This window comes from Gracilinanus agilis, chromosome 6, assembly GCF_016433145.1.
Source record: "Gracilinanus agilis isolate LMUSP501 chromosome 6, AgileGrace, whole genome shotgun sequence".
In the NCBI taxonomy this organism is placed as follows: domain Eukaryota; kingdom Metazoa; phylum Chordata; class Mammalia; order Didelphimorphia; family Didelphidae; genus Gracilinanus; species Gracilinanus agilis.
Genome location: NC_058135.1, coordinates 256,804,599 through 256,828,857, shown reverse-complemented (window position 1 = coordinate 256,828,857; position 24,259 = coordinate 256,804,599). Strand labels below are relative to the sequence as shown.

At 33.8% G+C, this 24,259-nt stretch overlaps 1 protein-coding gene across 1 annotated transcript in view; it reads left to right on the top strand.

The window, feature by feature from the left end:
* Positions 1 to 24,259, top strand: part of CSTF3 (cleavage stimulation factor subunit 3) — a 79,557-nt gene that overhangs the window by 35,811 nt on the left and 19,487 nt on the right. The window contains exons 4-5 of the mRNA XM_044681564.1: positions 23,361 to 23,393; positions 23,693 to 23,790. Of these exons, the coding sequence (XP_044537499.1) occupies positions 23,361 to 23,393; positions 23,693 to 23,790 (131 nt within the window). The remainder of the gene's footprint in view (positions 1 to 23,360; positions 23,394 to 23,692; positions 23,791 to 24,259) is intronic.

The following is a 24,259-nucleotide window of genomic DNA, read 5'->3' as shown; positions in this document are numbered from 1 at the left end:
TCTTTTCTGCCTTCTTGCTCTAGAGGAAACATTGTAGTGATTCACATAGTGGAAAATCTATAGAGTGGGTAATTGGTAGTTAACTGTGATGTTTATTTAAAGATTATGCCAACTAAGTGCTATCTGTCATGATGGTTGTTGCTTTTACTAAAGTTCAACTCTAATGTACCTATCATGGCTTGGGGATAACCTTTGATTTTTGAATGGTAGCTTAGGTGCTGCAGGCTCTCCTGACATGGGAAGACTTGTAGGTCCTAGAGCAAGTCGTTTAAGGAATAGCCCATTTTAGCCTTGTAGGGTGGTGATTAACCTTTCTGGCAACAGCAGCATATGAAATCATCAACCAAAATATGGAGGTAGAATTCTGATGAAAAGAGATCTTGAAGAATTGCATATTTAAGTTATTTCGATTTGAATATAATTGACTTCTTAGTACTTTTGCCATTCACTAAGTAAACCAGGCCTTCTGGCTAAGTTGTTAACTAGATGATGGAATTGAAACCATCCACCATTCCATCTCCTGCTTCCTTTTGTAAATGCTGTCTTGTCTGTGATGCATTTCTTTCCCACCTCTGGCCTTTAGAATATATCTTGGGGAAATCTTTCTTAGCTTCCCCATACATGCTCCTTATGTACATTCTATCTCCTTAAATTATCTTATATTTACTGTACAGATTGAATATCTGTAGCAAAATGGAAGTTGGAGGGCAAAAAGACTACTATCTTTTGTCTTTGTTAACTCCAGCAGCCAACAGTGACAAGCAGGCACTTAGCATAGTCCATACGACCTTCAACTTAACTATTACATATTAAGCTCATAATTATGTGCAAGACTGTGTCCATGAAGATAAGAAAGGGAAACTACTTTTACCTGCAAAAAATTGACATTATTCTATGGGACACATCATGCATAAAACATGTAGGGAATATTGAAGATAATTTGAGGGAGAGGACACTAACCTGTGAGGCTCCTCTAGAAGGCAATCTTCTATTAAGAACCTGAGCTTTTACACCTGAGCCTCATCTTCAAATAGTTGAAGAGGGAATGGAAGGGGAGGGTAGAGTGGGAAGGAGGACTGCAAAGACATCGAACTTTGGGTTTGGCTAATTGGGCTAATATTGCTGGAATGTGCACCTGAGGAAAAATAATCTTCAATCTGGAAAGGTAGGTTGGAGCCAGCTTGTGAAGGATCTTAGGAGCCAGGCTGAGGGATTTATATGTTATTCTAGAAGCATAAAGAAGCCACTGAAGACTTTGGAGGATGTTGCCCAGGGTCACTTGTTAGGAGAAAATTATTTTGTCAGCTGTGTGGAGGGTAGTTTGGAAAGGGAACAAAGTCCTTAAAGTTATTACTGTAGTTTAAGTGAGTCATGATGAGGGCCTTATTAGGATGGTGTATATGGTGGCACAGTTAGATAGAGTGCCAGACTATGAGTCAGGAAAACATCTTCCTAAATTCAAATCTAGCCTTGAATGGTAGCTCTGTGACTCTGGTCAAGTCACTTTATCCTCTTGGTCTCTTTCTTTATACAATGCTAAAAGGGATGAGGAATGAATGGAGGAGGGTCCAGATAAGGAAGATGTGTTGGAATGGATAAGACCATATCTGATGGTAGATCTGCAGAAGAAGAGAGGAGTCAAAAGTGATTCCCTTTTGAGTTTTTGAATTTGAGTATTTGGAGGGATTGATGGTGAGCCCTACAACAGAAACAGAAAAATTTGAAGGAAGGGTGGTGTTAGGAAAGAAGATCATTATATAAGTTCTGTTTTGAAGATGTTGAGTTTGATGTGGCTATAGAATATCCCAGTAAAAGTATGTCTAGGAGGCAGCTGATTAGATGGGACTGGATCTCAGACTTGTAAGTTTATGATTGAATCATTGGAAGCTGATTAAGATTACTAGATAAAATGTAGAGAAAAGGGCACAGAAACCAGAGGATACTAGAGACTGAGAAGGAACAATTAAGTATTAAAGAAAACCAGGAAAGTAGAGTGTCATGGAAGCCTAGCAAGGAGAAGGATGAGAAACAGTCAAAGACTGTCGAAAGCTGCAGATATTAAGTAGTATGAGGTAAGAATCAGAATCAGCAACTAAGATTTTGTGATAACTGTGTTCTAAAGGATTATTTATAAATCTATACCCTTAATAGACCACTTTAAAACAAGAATTCTTTTTCTGAACACCAGTTTGTTATTTTTAATTTGAAGATAAGTGGTTTTTTAAAAGCATTTTTAGGAAGAATGTCTGAAAGAATTTAAAGCCTAGTATGCTATATAGAAGCCAATATATCATGAACATTTGCTTCTGGCATAGAATAATATAAAAAACTTAGTTATTGGAGCAATTAGGTAGCATAGTGGAGAGGGCCTAAAATCTGGAGGACTTGGGTTCAAATTTGGTCTTAGACATATCCTAGCTTGTGTGACCTTGAGCAAGTCAACCCTGATTACCTAACCCTTGCAGCTTTTCTGTCTTAGAATTAATACTATGACAGAAGGTAAGAGTGTTTGTTTTTTTTAAAGAAAGAAAAGCTGCTTACTAATGAAATAGTTTCTGAATCATCAGTGTGTAGTCAGACCTCTGACTTGTTGGAGATCAAGAATAATTAGAAACTAGAATAGTCAGCAGGAAAAGGATATCTACGCTCTCCCTTTTTAAATAAGTTATTAATGCTGAAAAATGGGAAATGAAGGAAAGGATGGCACCAATTTATAAGATTTTTTAAACAGAATTTTATGTGACAGTTACTGTAATAAGACCAAAAAGAAATTAAATATTGCTTCAGTTAGCAGTTGCATATTCTTGCAAAAGGAGAAAGCTAGCAGGCAAAGGTAATTCTGGTTTGAGCTATAGACTTCTTAGCTAAATCTTACAGAGAAGGAAATGAAGACTATGAGGGACATCATCTCATAAAACAGAAGCAGTGGAAGGGAAAATAGGTTTAAAGAAAGCTGTTGAGAAAGCCAATCAGTCATTTAAAAACATTAATGGTGGAACTGGAAAGAAGACTACAAAGATTTTATTAAAATTTTTTTGCTATCAAGGACAGTGAAGAATGCTACATTTCACACTACATTTGAACTCTAAACCTTACTATTTAAGATGTGCTGCTCAAAGTGGAAACAGTACTGAAAAAAACAAAGATAGTAAAAGCAGCTGAACTAGAGACCAGGTATGTGCAGAGGAGGTCTGTGTTCAGAAGCAACACAATGCCAATAATGTTGAGGGATTGATTCGTAAAATATCCAAAGAAGGGAAATGCCCCTTTTTACTGGTGGGTGAAGGAAAGGGGGGGAGTAAGAGCATCAAAAACTACTTACCTATTTGTCTACTTTACTACTTTTAATTTTTTTTTAATGAATACATGTTTGAAGTAATCTATAAATTAGGAAAGTAGAAGAGAATAAGCAAGCTTTTATTAGTGATAGTCCACAATATGCTACAACTTTAAAATAATTCGCAAAGCTACAAAATTCAAGTTTTTAGTGTGCTTATTAATTCAGTATAGTAAGCTGCATTGAAAGTAGTCCTCTTTAAAAAAATCCTTGGCAAATGTGAAAATTATACAAGATTCCTTTATAACAAGAGAAACCCTTGTTCAGTGACAATGATTTCGTCAAGTCCACAGATTCTGCGGAACCTCCTAAATAAAGGAAGTCCATAATCAACCAAAAGACTTTAGCTTAACCATCCAAGTAAGAAAAACCAAGTGGATGAAACCTCATGTCCAATAGTATTCATTTGGATGAACACCCAATATTTCTGTGCATGTGTGTGTATGTATAGCCCATAGAATCTGCAAAGGAACAATAAGTTGAACCAGAATTAATGGGAAGAAAAGAGTGGAATGGATTGTCTGGAAAGTTTCAAAGTTCATTTTAACACAAATGATCTGATATGTGTGACTAGAAGTATGGAATAGTATAGTCTTCAAAGCATTGACACTAGGGATCATTCAAAGATAAAAGTGGTGTGAGCAAAATGTAAAATATTACAAACAAGAAAAAAATAGTTGTATAAATTACATAATCAGAGAGAAATGAATGAAAGATAGGCTAATCATATAGTGAGAAAAGAATGAACAACGTATGTGCTCCATTGATTGTCAAGAAAATGTGAATGAGGTTGGATTCTAGAACACTGAAACCTTTAGTGAACACATCTCTTCACTTGTGGAATTTGTTGCACAGAATGGGAAGATAGAGATGAGTTGGAATGATAAACTCAAAAAAGAGTTGATAAATCTATTAGAATACATGTGAAAGAAGTATTAACCAAATAATGCCTAACTTATGGACTAGATTTAGGAAATTGTCAAAACAATAGCTTTCTTTTGTTTTCTATACCCTTCCCCTCACCTTTTCTTCCTCTCCCATTTCTTTAAAAAAAAAAAAAAACTACTTTTGCTCTCGGTGTTTTTGTAATAGTCATAAACATTTTAACTATATAAGTTGAAATGCAACAAAATTATTATGTAAACAAATGTATTTATTAGTTGGCTTGCCTAATTGCATTGGGTCTGCCTATTTTAATCATAACTGAGCACTCTGCTCATTCCTACTCTTGCCATAGCTTTTTAATATTTTATTAAAATTGTTATTGATATATGCCAAACATCCCAAAAGTGAAACCTCAATAATTTGGGATATTTAAAGATGCATAAACAACTAATTAAAATATTAGTGTTATCCAGATATTAGTGTATTCTGTAAGGAATTGGGATTTTTCTTAGCCAGGTATTCTAACTGCTCTGAATAAGATTTTGAAATGCATAAAATAAAATACTTAGGATTACAAAGAAAAACAATTGTTCATGTTAAGATTTTTATCATCTCATGACTAGTTATCGGAAATTAATTTTATATTTGAGTAAAATTTTAGGTTAATTGCCTTCTTTAAAAATCTTTATGAGCATTTTCTCATTTTCTAACATACATCTTTGTACTGAGTAAAATAGACCTATCTAATTTTGATAGAATAATAAACTTATTTATGAAACAATCATCGCTAAATTAGCTTTAAGCATAAAATATCACAGGACTGATCTCTCACAGTGAACTAATTTAAGTTAATATGTGATTAAATTGGCCCATTTCTACTTAATGTTGATGCCACTGCTTAATGTCGGTGAAATCAGAAATGAAGACCAAAAACACACACACACACACACACACACACACACACACACACACACACACACACACACACGTAGTACAGAAACATCTGATAAGATAGTATATTTTTGAAAAAATTTAAGTACATTGTATAGAAATTCTTTTATGAAATAAACATTTTAGGCAAAGTTTGTGCAAATAAATATTTCTGAAGTGTCTAACTTAAATGTTGTGATATTTGAGTTTGATTGTCCCAAAATTGTACAAATCATTTTCTAAGAAGAGCAAATGTTAAGCTTAAATTCATTAGAGAACTGATTTACGAAGGGTCTGGAAGAGCTGCAATATACCTCTTTGGAGGAAATACCTATGTATATATCACAAACTCTGCAGTATTGGAACTATTTGCAGAAATCTGTTAGGGCCCCTTTTTGTATGAATGTGGTGTAACAGAGAGCTCAACTTTGAACCAGTACTACTTGAGTTCAAGAACTCCGTGTGGTCCAAAACTTGCTCTATGTGACCCTGGGCAAGTTGCTCACTATCAGTTCAGAACTCTAGACAAATGTAAGACTATAAGTTGTAAAGAAGGTCTACTTTGGCAGAGGGAATCTTATTTTTAACTTATTTTACTTGTTTGCATTGAAATTGATTTTTTTTTTTTTGGAGCTGGGAATCTCTACCTGCTTATAATTTTGTAATTTGTTTATCAGCAGATATTTTAAATGTAATTTTATCTTTGAGAGAATAAATAATTTGTATGTTCATTTTCTATATCACTAAAATGTATGTATTTATGATGCTTCTATTTTGTATTTGTTTCTCAAATAATCTTAGAAGTGTTTCTGTTATACACATTGGAATTTAAGATGGGAAGCTGTTTCAAAAGGACAAATCACAAGACAAACTGAATTTTAAGAAATTCTTTTATGCTTTTGGGATTAGCTATTTTAAAATTTGAACTTTTTAAAGGTAATCACATTAACTTTGATTTTTCACATATCTTGAAAACCTTTTCTAATGAACAGGACTGTAATGTCAACATCAATTGAAATTCTCTGCAGCTGTCATTTTTCTCACTTTTACAAATAAAGCTCGGAGGCACCGTTTCCAAGTAACTGAATTTCATTGTTTGTGATCTTGGTGATGGGCAAATCATACAGAAACTTTATCCATATGAAAACATATAAGTATCAGAACAAATCATGCTTTGATGAAATGTCTTTCTAATACAAAATAACCAGTTACACAATTTCTATAACTTTCTTAACCAAAGTTTTAACTTTTAGTATCTAGAGACAATGAGTGTTTTAATTCCTTTAAAATTCATATACTGTTCCATTCAACCCTTTATACTTCAGTTATTTGTGCTTAAATAGAAATTTTAAGAAAAATTTATTCTTAAATCTAGACAATATGTATCTTCAAATAAATTGTAAAAAAAACCAACACATTAAGAGCCCTCCTTTTTTTTTGTTTGCTAGGGAAAAACAAAAAAATTACCTGGAAAAAAAATCCTTAAAGCATGCTTTAGGATTGTGTTAGCTTTCCAGGTAGAACACTGGATCTTGAAGTATTTAGAAGAAATAATATTGTCCTCAAGTCAGAATTAGATAAACCCTTTAAAAAATTACATAGCTACATGATCACTAAATGATTTTTTACATATAGAACATTATGTGTGTGTTTACACATATACTTCAATGACTGTAATATTCCAAAAAGATATCTTGATAAGCAATGTGCTATAAGAGAGCTGATGTTGAAAATAGAGACCTCAATTAAAGTTCTGCTTCTTGAACATATTAGCTAAACCTCTCAGGACCTCAGACAATTCTGTATAATTAAGTTCTAGTCAAGCTGAAAATTTGCCAATCTGAATTGGCAAAAAGAGTAGGCTTCCCACACAGATAAAATCACAGTTTCTTCACCTTCCTCTCAAAATAGGAAAACATTTTAAGTTTAATCATCCCATTGGGACTGTAATAAGTTTTTAATAAATCCTTATTGAAATTTTCCTTCCCAACTAATCAATTTTTTCCCCTGTGGGTTCTTCCAATCTTTACTTTTTAAATCCCTCTAATGCCACAATTTCTTAGATGTCACCCCAAATTGGATATTTAACTACACATATTTCATGAGACCATAGCCCAACTTTCTAAAATTTTTATTTGAATTCCAGAAAAAAATCAGTGACACAAGGGGTACATGTATATTGAAAAGCTAAAATTCTTTCTTAGTAATAATACTCATGCTAATATTTAATAGTCTTTTATTCTTTCCACTGATATAATTTTTTCAAATAAAAGACCCAGTATAGATTTCATGATCAATATTTATGTGTTAAGTCTTTAGTCAGATTGTTAAAATGCTTTTTTAATTGATTGTTTTCAGAGAATATTATTCTGTCAATATGATAAAATTAAGAATTTACATTTTATCTGGGAAAATATTTGGGTTCTAGTTGCTCTATATAAGTTTCAATAGATTGTAAAGGAATTTTAGCTTTAAATCTTTCTAAAGCGTTCTCTAACTTTGAATTACATGAAATTCTTCAATAAGATGTAATTTTTTTTTTCAGAATTCTTGCCCCATTTCTATGCCCAAGATTAAAACCCTCTCCACTTAAATACTTAACTATGCGTATTTCAATTCAACATGAATACTGTTCAAATAAATTTTCAAATCAGGGAGATGTTTATAGCAATAGGGCTTCGCATTTGTATTTCAGTTCATTGTCATAGTATGTTTCAACTTTTAAAGTAGTACATAAAACTAACATGAATTTAAACTCAAAATTTGTTTATAATCAGTTTTCTTTGACTTCTTAGAGTGATCATTGCTAAGTTTCCTAACTCAATCAGCCTTTTAAAATCTCCCTATATTTACATATACAGTTTCCTCTATGCCTAAACTGGATCATCACCTGTCCTTGTCTATTGATGGCAACATGGCCCTGTTAACGTGTCATCTTGTTAATGAAACTTTTCTTGAACCACCCCACTGGTTTTTCTCCCATCCATGATTTTACATCAAGTGAGAACTGAGTCTTCAGAATATTTCTAATTAATTCTCTATACTTAATACTTTCTGAATGTGTATCTATGTACATATTATTTTGTCTTCTGAATATAATTTTCTGCTTGGAAAATTACCTCCTTTTATTTTTAATATTGATAATCAGAATTCCTTTTATTTTACAAATGAGGAAAGAGGCCCAGAGAGGTGTTATGGATTCCCCCAAGTTGATTTTTAACCTAAGTGTGCAATTTTATTTATTAAAATTAATTATTAACTCGAACTGAATCATCCCGAGGAGCTATAATAGAAAGATTAATTTGCATTATATTGAATTTTGGGTATGATAAAATGGATATAGGCATTAGCTCTAACACTTATCTGCATTTTTCTTCTTCCCCTACTCTAACAAAGGATGTCTGTCCTTTTCAGATTACTACCACAATCATGTCCTCTCTCAGATTTTCAACCTCTTCTTATCCACTGGTTCCTTCCTTTTGTCTTCAAATATGGCCAAGTCTTCTCCCTCCTTAAAAATCCAGTGTATCACCATTCCCCCTACTCTTGTCATCCTATACTTCTTTTCTCAGCTAACCTTGAAAAAGCTGTCTATGCTCATTTCTACTTCTCTCAGATTCCCTTTACAGTCTGGCTTCACTCTCCAAAGTTACCAGTGATCTCTTAATTGCCAGATCCAATTATCTTTTCTTAGTCTACATTTTCACCTATTTGTTTCATTAGATAGATTGGGCTGGATACCTTTTTCTCCTGAATACTTTCTCCTTTCTGTGTTTTCTCTTGGTTCTCTTCTTACCTGACTAATCAGTCCTGTATCAGATGCCTTTAAACTGAGTGTTCTGGAGGCATCTTAAACTCAATGTGTTCAAAATTAGATTCTCTCACCCATGTTTTCCTCCCCTCTTCCAAACTTTTGTTAAAGGCATCAATAAGAGAATTCATCCCTTCTCTTCATTCACACCACCCTATTCTCAGGCTGTCATTACCTCTTGCCTAAACACATTGCAATGGCCTTTTTCATTGATCTCCCCACCTCAAGACTTGCCACTCCAGTCCACTCTAACAATACTGCCAAAGTAATTTTCTTTCTTTTTTTTTTTTTAAAACCCTTAACTTCTGTGTATTGGCTCCTAGGTGGAAGAGTGGCAATGGGGGTCAAGTGACTTGCCCAGGTTTACACAGTTGGGAAGTATCTGAGGCCAGATTTGAACCTAGGCCTGACTCAATCCACTGAGCTACCCAGCTGCCCCCCAAAGTAATTTCCTTAAAGTACATATTTGATCCTTATACTCTCTTCAACTCTGCTATAGTGAATCCCTCTCTTCCATTAAGAGTCAGCTCAATTGCTATCTTTACATGAAGCTTTTTCTTATTCTGAGTATTACTGCCTTCCCTTCCAAATTACCTTCTGTTTTACTATCTTAGTATGTTCTGGTGTCCCAAAAGTCTTTGTGTAGCTAGCAAGCTTAAAACTGCACTAAGACTCTGGGATCCTCCATGTATGTATTTATTTACTCTATATGTACTGACCTCCAGTGATAGAATATATAAGCTCCTTATGAGTAGGGATAGTTCCAGTCTTTGTATCCTCAGCCCCTAAACAGTGTTTGGCATATGGTAGGAACTTATATATACTTGTTGATTGCTTTCTTGCTTGATTGACTTCTAAGGAAAAGACTAAGCTAAAATATAATCAGTAGTATATTTTGATACATTCCTCCATCCTTTTTCTTCTATGAAGAAGGAAGGAAATTGTTGTATGCAGGGTTTAATATTTTTCTTTGAGTTTATTTGGGATAAATGCAGATATTTTATCTGATTTTTCATTGCATTTAAAAAAAATTTAGACCCCCCCCCATTCTTTGCTTTCACTGTAAATACTTGAATAATTTAAATTGGAAACACTTTAATGAGAACTATAGAATATTTTCTTCCATTTATTTATTTTTCAAAAGAATTAAAAGACCATGGAAGAAACAAAATTTAATTTTAGTCTTAAATATTGCATATATAGGCACACATCTATTTATGAGAATGACAGTTCCTATCTTGTATAACTTACACTCTTGCCTCTGCATGGAATGAATTAAAAATAAACTAACTAAAATCTTTAAGCGAATACTCCATTTACTTCTTGGTACTACTTTCTTGAGTCATCCAGTCTGTCTTAAGATTTTGTTGATAGAAAAAGACAGTCGTGAAAAGATAGCCATCTTCCATTATCACTGAGAAAGCATTTTATATGACTGACTAGCTTTCTTATGTTCTGTTATTCTTAATGTAATATTGTGATCTAGAAATTTATTGGTGTTTTAAAAGTTTTGGGCCAGTTTTAACACTCACCTGTTGAAGATTTAGCAGGAGTAGTCTGTCTACAACTACTGAGTAGAGAGTATCTTGGTAACAGTTTAAAAATTCCTTCTCACTCTTTCTGAAGCTGTGGTTCTTTTGGGTCCATGGATAGATTTCAGAGGTCCATGACTTTGAATGGGAAACAAATTACATATTTATTGCAGTATATTTGATTTCCTTTGGAATTCTAAGCATTTATACTTTTAAAGCTGTTACTTATAGGAGCCCCTAGGCTTCACCAGACTGCCAAAGGGATTTGTAACAACATGTTTGGTTGACAAAATGCAGCAGGATCAGCAAACCTGTTTGGGGAAATTCTAAGCATCTTCACTGAGTGCCAGTGAATAAACTTGTACTTGTGGTGGTGCCATAGCCTGTGTCAGTTGGGTTGTAGAAATAGCATCACAATACAACTTCAGTCTGGATGTTTAAGGTTATAGCCTGAACAAACAACTAGTCACCTCACAAATACCCAAATACTGGAAAGAGAATCTAGGTTTCTTTTTTGGAGCCTGATCCATGTGTTATCCCCAGGGGCCTCCTAGCCCAATCCTCAAGCACTACAATTTCTTTAGCCTGACATGAAATGTTCAGTAGGCTTCTGACAGGAAAGTGGTATGTCTATTTTTTACAAATACTACCACCAGCGTAGTAAAATGCCAGCTTCAACTTTAAAAAATTTGAGCTATCAAAATATATTAAACTTCAAAATATGTTTTTTGCTTTTGGTTGTAATGCTTTCTTACTTTAGTTTTTGGCCAAACTTGAAAATCCCTAACAAAAGTGTCAGTCCAAAGGAACAACCTAGAGAAGAAAGAACACTAAAGTTGGAGGCAGGAGAGATTCAAATGCAGACTCTTAAACATGGGCATATCATCATCTCTGAACATCAGTTGCCTCATCCAAAATAAAAAACACCTGAATTCAAGTTCTGCCTCAGACACTGACCATGTGATTCTGGGCAAGTCACTTAAATCAGCCTCAGTTTCCTCATCTATAAAATGAACATAACACCCATCTCCCAGGGTTGATGATCAAACAAGATAAAATTTGTAAAGCATTTCACAAACCTTAAAGTGGTATATAAATGCTAGATATTATTACTAATTTTTCAAGTGTTTTGTCAATCTTCAGGTGATATGTGAGTTTGAGAAAATTAAATTTCAGTTTGTATGGCAAATGTTAACTTCTAAAAACTGAAACAAAGAAATTTATCCTCTAAACAATTTCAGAACCCATTTCTTGCCTCCAAATAATTTCCCATCTATAAGCATTTGCTTTGGTTTCCATGATGATGTAAGAGGATAAAACACCTCTGTAGCCAGTTGTACATCTTTAAAATCTTTAAAATATGTTTACCCCTTCTCAGGATCCCCAAAGTACACCTCTTCTTACATTTTTAGCTTCAGTATTTTGATATGTAGAATGTCTACTTCAGAAATTAAATCTTATATCAGCTATGTGGCACAAGGAATATATGACTTGGGAATTAAGTTGGTATACACACCCAAATGAACCAAAATTTGTAGATCTCAGCCTTGAAACTATTATACCTTAAGGATATTTTTAGGTGATAGTTTATATCCCCTTCCTTGCCAGATAGTAATATTCTTTTTTAATTAAAAAAAAAAAAAAGATTAGGAAAAGTAAGCCCTGTCTCCTGATAGAGATCATCCAGAATGTAATCATAATCCTAGTAATATTCCTAAATTAAATAAATTTTTGCTAAATAGATTGAACTGTAATTTTTAAAAGGATGATGACTTTTAAAATGAGCTATTTACAGTATATGTATTTATGGTAAATAGAGTCAGAATCAGGAATTCACTATTCCAACCCTCTCATTCTACAGATAAAGTGGATTAGGCAGATATCACACAGATAGTATGGCCAGGGCAGGATTGAACCCAAATTAAAATAAAATTACTTAAAATTCAATATCTCAGTGATTGTAAAAGGTGGGGGGGAAGGGTAACATGGAGGTTAAAATGAATATATAAATCCTAAATCCTAAAGGACTTAATGGGGGGAAAAAGTAGTTAAAACTTTAGAGTGATCATATAAATGAAACAAAGAAGTAATATAAATAATTGTTTTAGATATGAAATATCTAGTGTTGTCAGGCTTTTTGGATTAATTTCAAAGATTTATGTACTTAGATGAAAGAAAATAATGGAATAGAAGTATAATTTAGATAAATGGAATTAAGAATTTGTAAACATAAATAATTTCTCAAGTTTCATACATGGATATATTTATCTCACCTATCTCGTGAATCCTGGTGGGGAGTTGGGAGTGGCAGAGTATATAGAATTAGAATACATTTAGGAAATAATAAAATATACCATATAATGAAACCTTGAAGTCAAAATATAAGTATGAATTGTTTCACTTATTAAAACTTGGCCATGCATGAAGAATTCAATCAAAATTAGAGCTATTAGTTGCCAAATAGAATGGCGCAAATACAATTTCTGACCTATAAATTGTACTTATTGGTAAAAGGCCATATTAATAAGATGGTTTTGGTGGGACATTTTATTTTAAAGAGAATGTACTTGGTTTTCAAGTTTAGCAAAATGAGTTTTATAAACTTTCATTAGTGCTCTTTTCTGATAATAGATTCCTTAAGTAGCTCAGAGGCAGGTAGGTGGGCCTAGAGATGGGAGATCCTAGGTTCAAATCTGGCCTCAGACACTTCCTAGCTTTGTGACCCTGGGAAAGTCACTTAACTCCATTGCCTTGCCCTCATTGTTCTGCCTTGGAAACAATACACATACTGATTCTAAGATAGAAGGTAAGGGTTTAAAAAAAAGCCAAATCAAGCAGTTTTGCAACCTTGAAATCAATCTTGACTCCCTTTCCCTCACTCCCCACCTCCCATTCCACAATATCCAATCAGTTTCCAGATCTTGTTGATTTATTTTATTTAGACATTATCTTTTCCATCTGACCTATTCTTTTGACTTATATGGCACCTTTCCCAGTTCAAGACCTCATCACCTCTTGACTGGACTGTTATAATAAACTTTTATTTGCCTCTCTGTATCCAGGCTCTCCTTTCTTGCATTCACCCTCAACAGCACCTAAGGTAATATTTCTACAACACAGATCTGAATATGTCACTGCTTTGCATAAAAATCTTCATTTGTTCAATTGCCTTAGGATAAACACAAGGTAAATTTTTCTTGTTTGGGCAGAGAGAAAGTCTGTAACAACCAGGAGAATCAGAAAGGGTCTCATATAGAAGAACAAAGTCCTTGAGCTGTGCTTTGAAGGAAGCTAGTGATTCCAAGTATACAGCCCACCTCTTTCCCCCTCCTCCCCTCTCTCTCTTCCTCCCTCTCTCTCTCTCTCTCTGCAAAGGCATGGAGATGTCACATTTGAAGAAGAGCAAGAAGTCTAGACATTGATCTATGTTGTGAAGAGCTTTAAATATTAAACTAAGAAATTTGTGTTTGGTTCTAGAGGCAAGAGGGAGCCACTGTAGCTTATTGAGTGACACAGGCCTTATGCTTTTGGGGATATTCCTTGGCAGCGGTTTGGATTTAGGATTTAAGAAGGAAGTTTCTTTTTTAAAACCCTTATTTTTAGTTCTAGAATCAATACTAAGTATCAGTTCCAAGACAGAAGAGCAGTAAGGACTAGGCAATTGGGGTTAAGAGACCAATTAAATCATTTCAGTTATTCAGGTGATAGATAAGAGTCCCAGCTCCAGTGGTTATAGTAAGTGAAGAGAAGGGGATGAATATAAGAGATGTTGAAAGTATCAATAAGACTTGATAACTACATACATAGAGTGAGTGGAAGTGAGTAGTTGAGAATTACCAGGTTTGCAAATGTGGGTAACTAGAGGATAGTGGTTACCCTTAAGTAGAGGCTAGGGGATGGATTTGGCTGGGGAAGAAATAAGTTCCATTTTGGACATAATAGCAGCATTTATCTGATGCTTTAAGGTTTGTAAAGCACTTCACATATGTCTCATTGGTCCTCACAATAATTCTGGAAGGTAGTCATTTTATAGATGAAGAAATGGAGGCAAATAGAGATTAAATGACTTGCTCAGGGTTATATAGCTAGTGTCTGAGATCAGATTTGAACTGTAGTCTTCCTGACTCCAAATTCAGCACTAGCTATTGTGCCACCTACCTGCTAAAATAGAGTTCAACATGAAATTTGAAATGCCCCCAAAACAGCTGGTAATGTGCAAAGGACCAGAGATGAATATGTGTAGATCAATGAGTTGTCTGCACAGAAATGAAAATTGAACCCACGGGAGCTAATGAAGTCATCAAATGAGAGTGGCTAGAGAAAGAAGTGAACCCAGGATAGAAGCTTGAGTAACACTTACATATGGATGGAAGCCAGCAAATAAGTCTGGGGAGCAGACAGGAGAATCAGATTTGAGTATTGTCATAAAAACCTAGAGGGGAAAAAAAGCACATTCAGGAGGAGAATATGGTCTGTCAAAACACTGCCAAGTACAAAGAAGACAAAGATGAGGAATGAAAAAAAGACCCATCTGATTTGTTAATTAAAAAGCATTAATAACTTTGGAGAAAACAATTTCAGTGGAATGATCAGTTTAGAAGCAGTTCATGGAGTCAAAAAATGAGAGGAGAGGAAGTAGAATGAGCTGATCATTCCTCCTTTGAGGTTTCCACAGAGTGGTTTTGTCAGCTGTTAAGTAGAGGTTCTTTTTGTTTTAGATGGTTCCAATTGTGTGATTCTATTAAGTGGAGACAATGAATATAGACAACTTTTTCTAAGGTTATAAAAAATAATTACAAAGAAATTTCTTGACTATTCAGTGACTTCATGTTTTATGCAGGAAGGACTTTTATGTTATCAAGAGAATTTTGTAAAAGTTGAAAAATAATATATAATTAATAAAGAAGTGCATTAGAATAGAAAGATCGTACATTTGCATATAAGAAGTTGGATAAATTGATCATCTCTTATTTCCTTGAATATCCCTTAGGCTGTCAAGTAGAAAATTCAGATATCACATTAGTGGTTTACAAATAAATTTTTTTTTACATTCTCAAGTATTCCCAATATTTTGAAGTATGACAAAAGGCTAACCTCCCAAAACTTTGAGAATTACCAAATTAGCTCCAAGTAAAAAAGATTTTTCCTATTAGATTTTCAAGATTGTCTTTTTAAAATTAATTTTTCATTTTTTTTTTGAAATTATATATACTGACGGGCAGCTAGGCAGCTTGGGATAGACCACATTTGCCTAGCCCTTGCCTTTTTGTCTTAGAGTTATTATTAAAACAGAAAATAAGGCTTAAAAAAAGAATATATAACAAGAAAATGTACATATTTATACAAAAGTACTTATATGAAAGAATATATACCATAAAAATAGTGGTTATTATCTGCATGACATGCCAACTAGGCATTTAGTGAAATAGAGTATTGACAAGCTTCATGTGAATTTGGTTAAAGCCAGGTCATTCAGGCTAAAATTGTACCTTAGGTATTAGAATTATCATACTTGTTTATTCACCAAATTTACCCAGCAGGTTTCATCTGGTTTTGAAGACTAAGATTTTTTTTTCTTTAAGTACTTTAAAATAGAAAGGTATATCTTAGAAAAAATATTGTATTCAGTAGATGTGTCTAATGAAACTGCTTTTTCAGGACTGACTTATTTGTTCTTCATTCCAGTTATCTTTTCTACATCCTTAGCTGTCTCTGGTATTTGATACTATTGACCATTACTTCCTCCCTGAAACTCTTTATTTTTCTGTCTTTCCTACTTCTCTGAACTCTTCTGTTTCTTTTGAGGAGTCCTTTTCCCTCATTCACCCCCTTAATTTTGAGCATTCCTTGAGGTTTAGTTCTGACCCTTCAAAACAATTTTACACCGTTTCCCTCAGTTGATTCATTCTCATAGCTTTAACTGATTCTTCAGTTAATTCAATTCAATTTATTATGCTGATGTTTTCCTCCCCAAAATTTCATAGAGTTTGAACTCTAGTCCCATACTTAAGAGAGTTGCTAGACATTTTCATTTTGCTGTCTCAATGTTACCCGAAATTCATCATATTAAAACATTTACTTATCTTCCCCACATTGGCCTCTGTAACCCAGCTTCCTTAATTTAAACAAGTATTCAAAATCATTGAGTAGACAAGTAAAATTTGACTTTCATTCAGACAGAAAATATAGTTCACAATCTAAATTGATGCTCACTTATGTAAGATGCATCATCTCAATTCAAGCATGTATTAATTGTCTGCTATGTGCCAAACATTGAGGATACAGAGGTAAAAGCATGACAGAAAAAGCAAGTTGAGGAAGGATATATTTGAAGAGAAAATAAATTTGATTTTAGACATCTTAAATTTGAGAATCCTATATGACATCTAGTTGGAAATATCCACTAAGTTGGTGAAATGGGTGGGATGCCATTAGAATTAGGGATAGCTATATTGATATAAGAGCTATGTGTTCAGAAGGAGCTGCTGAGTTCAACAGGAGAATATAGTGAGAGGAGAATAGAGAAGGGGTGAAATGTTATGGGCTAAGTTTTAAGCCCAAATGATTTATTTGGAAACATTTTTAGGGTCAGAAATTGTCCTTTTAAGTTGCCCATAATTGACTGAAGACCCCATTTTGTTTTAATAATTTCTGAAGTTAAAAAATTGTAACTGATAATTTGTAGTATACTGGAAAAGCACTGAATTTGAATGGTTGAACTAAAATATATACTTTTTTAGAAATATTCCAAAAAAAGCTGTTTATTATTTAGACTAGATATAATTTGCCCATTAATGAAGATATTGATATTAACTAATAGTCACTGACATTTTAATTTTATACTATAAGTTCAATATAGGTGAAGGAGCAAACAACATTTTCTAGATAGGTAAAGTATTAGATACTACTGTACAGTGTGATAAGATTGAGACGATTTTGAACAGCTGTTCAAATTGCAGACCACAGCCTAGATCTTACATATACATATATATGTGCATATGTCAAATTTCTAGACTGGATTTCTATTTTGGGATTTCTTCTTAAATATTTGAAATACAGTTTGAAATGACCATCAAAATTAATACTGTACTACCTTTTAAAGAAAACCTACTAGAAGTTATTAAAATATCTGCCTTTAATTTGTAGGCATTAACAATTCTTTTGTAATGCAACCATAATTATTTTTAAAGGTATAGTTTAATATAATAACATGATTATATAAATATTAAAATTGCATGTTTATATAAATCACTAGAATAATATTCAACATTTTTTAAAAAGCAAAACAACAGCAATATTTTTAAAAATGAAGAAAACAAAGTCATAAATTAAGGGGCAAAGCTGATAGTTCTTATTAACTTCTAGAGTAGTGTAGTCTCTGTGTTCCAACAGAAAATACTAGATAGGTGCATAGGATGTAGAATCATATGATACCTTAAAAAACATTATCTAGTTCACTCCGTTCGTTTTGTAGTAATGAGGAGATTGCAGTGCTCAGATGACTTGCCTAAGTTCATACAGAATTTTGGTACAGCCACACAATGAAACATCATCTTGATGATAAATCCCATTTTCTCTCCAATAGGCGACAGTATATGAGTCATATTTTGTGTTTTACTTCAGAAGTTGCTCAAAATGAGATTTGTGGAAAGGCTTCTAGCCCTAAATTTGTACCCCAGAGATTCAGAGGAAGGAAGAAATGTTAGAAGATCTGAGAATGGGATTAGGTACACAAATCTATGGGTCTAAGGAGGGAAAATATGTGTTTATTTATAAAGCACTTTAATGGTGTGCAAAATGCTTTACATAATTCTCATTTAATCCTGACAAGGCTCCTTAATGAAAATTTTTTCACTGTTTCACGAACAAGCTCAAAAAGGTTACTTGCCCAGGTATAAATAATGATTAAATGCCAGAAGGTATTTGAAGGCCTACAAAAGTTCATCCATCATTCTGGATATTGTATGTTAGTCAATCAATCAGTAATTATTAAGTGATAACACTGGATGAAGCTAAACTACAAAGACAAAGAAAACAGCCCTTGCTCTCTGGGAGTTTCTATAGGATCTCTTGGTAAAGTACACAAGTCTTTCCCTAAAGTGCGCCTGCAGTCCCATAATGTGTAATGAAAATTAACTGAAAAGGCAAAATTGGTTGGCTAAATTTCAGATACACAATCAAAAGAAAGGCCTGCTTTATTCATGAAGTCTACCTAGTTTCTTAGGCATTACTGTGTGACAGCTATTTGCGTATAAGATTTCTTCATTAAAATATGTCTTAAAGCCAGTTTGTATTATACACACTGATCATTAATAATGCTTTTGTCACAGATTTTAAAAACTCATTTTTATATTTTAATAAGACCGCAGCTTTGAAGACAAGTATTCTAAAACAATTTTGAGGATGAAAAATTTCAAAATGATAAAATGGCATATCAAAGTTTTTAAAAATTCATTTTGCATTTAAAATTATAATTTTATAGCTCATACTAATATTTATTATATCTCGTGAAAGTAATCATTATATTTTAAGAAGAAATTATGGTATATTTTCCATACATATTAATGCCTGTTGCTTAAAGATACAATATTCCTTTTATTCTAAAATAATCCTTGAAGACTATCACTAATAAAAATACTCCTATACATAAAAAAGATGGCATTCCACTAAGACACCAGCTTGTACTTAAAATAAGGAAGACAATATTTGGTTGGGGAATAGATTTTTTCATATTCCAAAAGTGAAGTACAAATTCCACCGTCACCAAAAAATTTAATTTTATATATTAAGTTAACATGAAAACTTAAGGTGCAAAAATAATTTTTCATCATTTAGGTCTGAGGAACCATTGTGAATTTTAACTGAATGACCTCCCACAACTCATGTATTATAAAATATCAGGAACATTATTTGAGTTCATTTGAAATATTAAAATACTGTCCTACTTACAAAGAGAAATAAACCTTATTTCAAATTAATAATATTCTTAATGTTTTTGTTAAGAATTTTTCCCATGTTGAGTGAAACTCCTGAACCATACTAGAAGCTCTAATGAACTAAACTTTTTTTAATGAAATAACTTGAATTTTAGATATTTATTGAAAAGATTGTATTTCTAAAAATCAAAACCCTTTTCTGTCTTAAAAATGGATACTATGTATCCTTTGCAAAGGAGAAGAGCAATAATAGCCAGGCAATTTAGGTTAAATGATTTGCCCAAGGTCACACAGCTAGGTAGGGTCTGAAGACAAATTAGAACAGGACCTCTGTTTTCTAGGCCTTGATTTCTACTCAACTACCTGGAACCAACTTGCTGCCCCTTGACTTGTATTTTCAAAAATAAGCCTCAATGCCTTCTCTGGCTCATTCTTTTTCCCCTTTAGGAACATCTCAAATACTTATGGAAAGAACAAAGGATAGTTTTATGAGATACTTTTAGATACTTTTATCACTATAGGCATGTATATGCTTTTATAAGCAAAATATTCTTTTTCTGTCTTAGAAGGTATAAATTATTGTAAATGCCTTGCAGTAATTTTCTAGACACAGTTTGAGTGATAAACTATAACAGCATTTATGCTAGTCTATCCATCATTAAGAAGTAAATGTTCCAAGGTTCTATGAAATAATTTTTTTTTTTACCTTCCATCTTAGAGTCAGTGCTGTCTATTGGTTCCAAAGCAGAAGAGCAGCTGGGGCTAGGCAATGGGGGTTAAGTGACTTGTCCAGGGTCCCACAGCTGGGAAATGTCAGAGGCCACATTTGAACAACCTCTAGGCCCAGTTCTCAATCCACTGAGCCACCTTGTTGCCTCCAACAATATGCTTTTAAATGATACTTCCTATTGGCACAGTTCATTAGTTAGTTGATCAAGATTTAGCTTAGAGCTTAAGGTTCCCACCCCCCCATAGAACTTGGTTTCTAAGATGTAAAAATCCTTATACCAAGCATCAAGAAAGAGTAGTAAAAGCTACCATTTAATAATAACTAGTATTTATATAATGCCTTTAAGTTTACAAGTATTGTAAACATTAGATTACCAGTATATATAAGGTTTTTATAAGTATTGTCTCATTTGATCCTCACAACAACCCTGAGAGGTAGGTGCTGTTATCCTCATGAGGAAACTTGGGCAAAGATGAAGTGACTTACCCAGGGTCACTCAGCTAGTAAGAGTCTGAGGCTGTATTGGAATTGAGGTTTTCCTGACTCCTGTTCCAGCATTTAACCCACTAGCTGTACCTATTATAATGAAAACCTAGAAAGGAAAGAATATGGAAGAGGAGAGGGTGTTTGGCCACGTCAAAAGTAGGAGCTCCCATCAAAATCAATAATGACTGAAGAAAAGCCATCAGTTTTGACTAAGAAGAGGTCATGAGTATCTTTGGAGAAAACAAGTGTGGTAGAGTGATGAGGTCAGCTGCCAATTTTCAGATTGTTGAGAACATGACAGCCCTCCATTACATGTAAAAAAAATTAAAGCATTATGGCATTATTATACTATCATCAATCAGTAAGCATTGATTAAATGCTTACTATATAGGCATTGCTAGGCACTGATGAAATAGTCCTTACTGAGGTTCATTAATTATATTCTAATGGGGAAGGCCACAAGTATATATTTAAATAGAATAGAAAGGGAATAAATACAAAAAAAATTCAATCTGGTTTGGGAAAAGAGGCACTAGCAAATTTGGGGATCAGGAAGACATGCAGAAGGTGATGCTTGAATTTATATTTTGGAGAAAGATGATTCAGTAAAGGGCTGAGGAAGGAGTGAAGAGTTGATATATCATGTGAGGAAAAGAGAGAAGACCAATTTGGTTAAATTTCTGCAGAAGGCAGGGGGAACAACATCTGATGAGAGAGGAAAAATAGATAGGGGCCAAATTGTGAAGGGTTTTAAAAACTTAACTAGAGTAGTTTACATGTGGTCCTAGAGACCAAATTAGGTGCAATCGGACTTGATTAAGTATAGGAGTAGCCCGGTCACAGCTGCAACTTAAGTAAATCACATTGGCAACTGTATTTATGATGAATTAGAGTGACAGATGGTTTAGTCAAAGTTATTGCAATTATTCAGAAAAGAGATTAGGAGAGCCTTAACTAAGACAATAGCTGTGTAAATAGAAGGGATTGGTTGCAAGAGATGTAAAGAAAGAAATGGCCAGATTTGGCAGTTGCACCTATGAATTGAGAGAGAGATAGAAATCAGGGATAGGACTGGAAGAATGATAATGCCTTCTATAGAAGTAGGGAATTTGGAAAAGATGAGGATTTCAAAAGAAAAACTGGTGGAAATGTCCAGTGGGCAGCTAGTCACGTGAGATTGAAGCACAGGGGAGAGATTTATGTGAATCATGAATGAATAAGTATTTAGTAAGTGCTTACTATCTGCCAGGCACAGCTGCATAGAGATGATAATTAAATAAGAGATGGCATATAGCAGGGTCCTGAAATCCCTGGAAGAGAACCTGAAATGGAACCCGGGAGAATCCCCAGAATTGGCTGTTGTGATGTGGATGAAAAACTAGGAAAGGAGATGGAGAAGGAACACTTAGACAAGGAGGATTGTCATGAAACCCTAGAGAGGAGGAAGGATCCAGGAGGAAAGTGCCTGGCAGATAGGTCAAACTATGAGGACTGATGAGATCAGAAACTAACTTGTAATGGGTTTAAAAATGAATGAAAGATGGGCAGCTGGGTAGCTCAGTGGAGTGAGAGTCAGGCCTAGAGACAGGAGGTCCTAGGTTCAAACCCGGCCTCAGCCACTTCCCAGCTGTGTAACCCTGGGCAGGTCACTTGACCCCCATTGCCCACCCTTACCACTCTTCCACCTATAAGACAATACACCGAAGTACAAGGGTTAAAAAAAAAATGAATGAAAGGAAGTAAAGTGACAAATATACACACCCATAGGTTAAAAGCTTCAGGTGATGATGGCATCTAGTAAAGATTATTTTAGGATAGAGTCAACAAAGACCAGATAGTTATATTCCTTAACTACCAGTCCAGTTCTCTTATAATCAAATTCCTGTGCTCTAATACATACATAAATAAAATCAGAAACCCACTAAAATTAACCCCAGTGCTTTGTTGGATGGTGTCATTCCATCATTCTAGTTATGGCTACTTGATAAAAACAAATCTTAGAACAAATCCTTCCCTTAAGTATACATTCCAAATGGCCGTCAGGTGGTCCTCCTACAGATCCCTGCTTTTGTTTGAGGACTGTGGAGTCCAGAATATTTTGTATAAGTTGAGAAGTTACCTCAGAGCGATAGACTGGGAGTAAAGCACCAAAGTTTAGGCTGTACTGGTTGAACTTGTACTTCTTCAATAGGACAAAATAGCTGAGCTTACTACTTGTTTAGCAAGTATGATCGCTTAAAATGAAAGTTAGATGTGAGCACTACCCTTGTCCCTTTTCTGGTGACATCTTCCCCAACAACATCTCCAGTCCCTAGTCTTACTCACTACATCATAGGACCTGTATCCTGAGGTCTGAGGTATCTCCTTACAGTCTCCTGTGTAATTGAATTTTCCCTAAAAAGATCATTTGAGGACACCTTTTTGTGGCTTGACTTCAGACCAGTTTCATAATACCTTGTTCAGCTTATATGAAAATTATGCTATGGGTTGCCTTATCTGCCCTAACATTCAAGGTTTATGAAAATTATTGTGATAAAGTAATTTTTCTAAATAGAACAAGTTAAGCCCCTTTTTACTGTCACACTCATACTATTTGCTATTTAAGGAAACAACTTTATAAGAAAAGACACCATTAATAAAATTGTATAGAAACATTTCTATTACTCTGAAGATAAAAAAAATTTAAGCTTTTATTTTTTCTATTTCTCTGCAGATTAAAGCTAAAAATTATGACAAGGTTGAAAAGGTGAGTCCCTTGAAACACACTCAAAATATTATGCTATAGTTTAACTGGTAGCTGCAATTATATTTTAGTGTCCATAAGCAGATTAGGCTTAATTGCTTAAGCCTCCACTCTATAAATGAAGATGACCACGATTATAGAAGTCATATCTATGTACCCGTATTTATGAGAAAATTAAAAATCACTAATACAGTTGAATTATTTTTTCTTTCTGCTGAATTTAAATTCATGAATTTCACCTCAAATTTTTATAAAAGTGAATTTTATTATAGATAGCTAATAATGTTTTCTTGTGTTAACAGTTATTTCAGAGATGCCTTATGAAGGTTTTACATATAGATTTGTGGAAGTGTTACCTTTCATATGTCAGAGAAACCAAGGGAAAACTACCCAGTTACAAGTAAGTTAAACCAGGAGTCTGGAAAATGCTAACCAGCTCTGGCACATATTTTCACATTTGTTCCTATAACTTCTCTCAGACAATAAGAGTTAAGAAAAACTTGGGGACTTGAAAGAATAGATTTCCATATTTGATTAGTCTTTTAACTTTTAGGGATCTTTAGCTCAATCACATAAACAAGTTTTCAAGAGTCTTCGAAAGCCAATGACAGGTACTCCTAGTGGTCCCTCAAACAAACAAATATTTAATTTTTGTGTGTGTGCTGAAACTACAGATTTACCAGAATTCAGCTTGGTTTGGTGCCAACTATGCTGATAGTTTACATCATATAGCATTACTTTAAGTAATTTTACAAGACTTTTTCTGTAGTCCCCTTTTTTGGTAAGATCTAAGCAATTTTCACTGTGGCTCCATTCCCTCCATGTTTTCTGTATGTTTAGATGCAAATTTAATTAAAATTTTTTTCTTT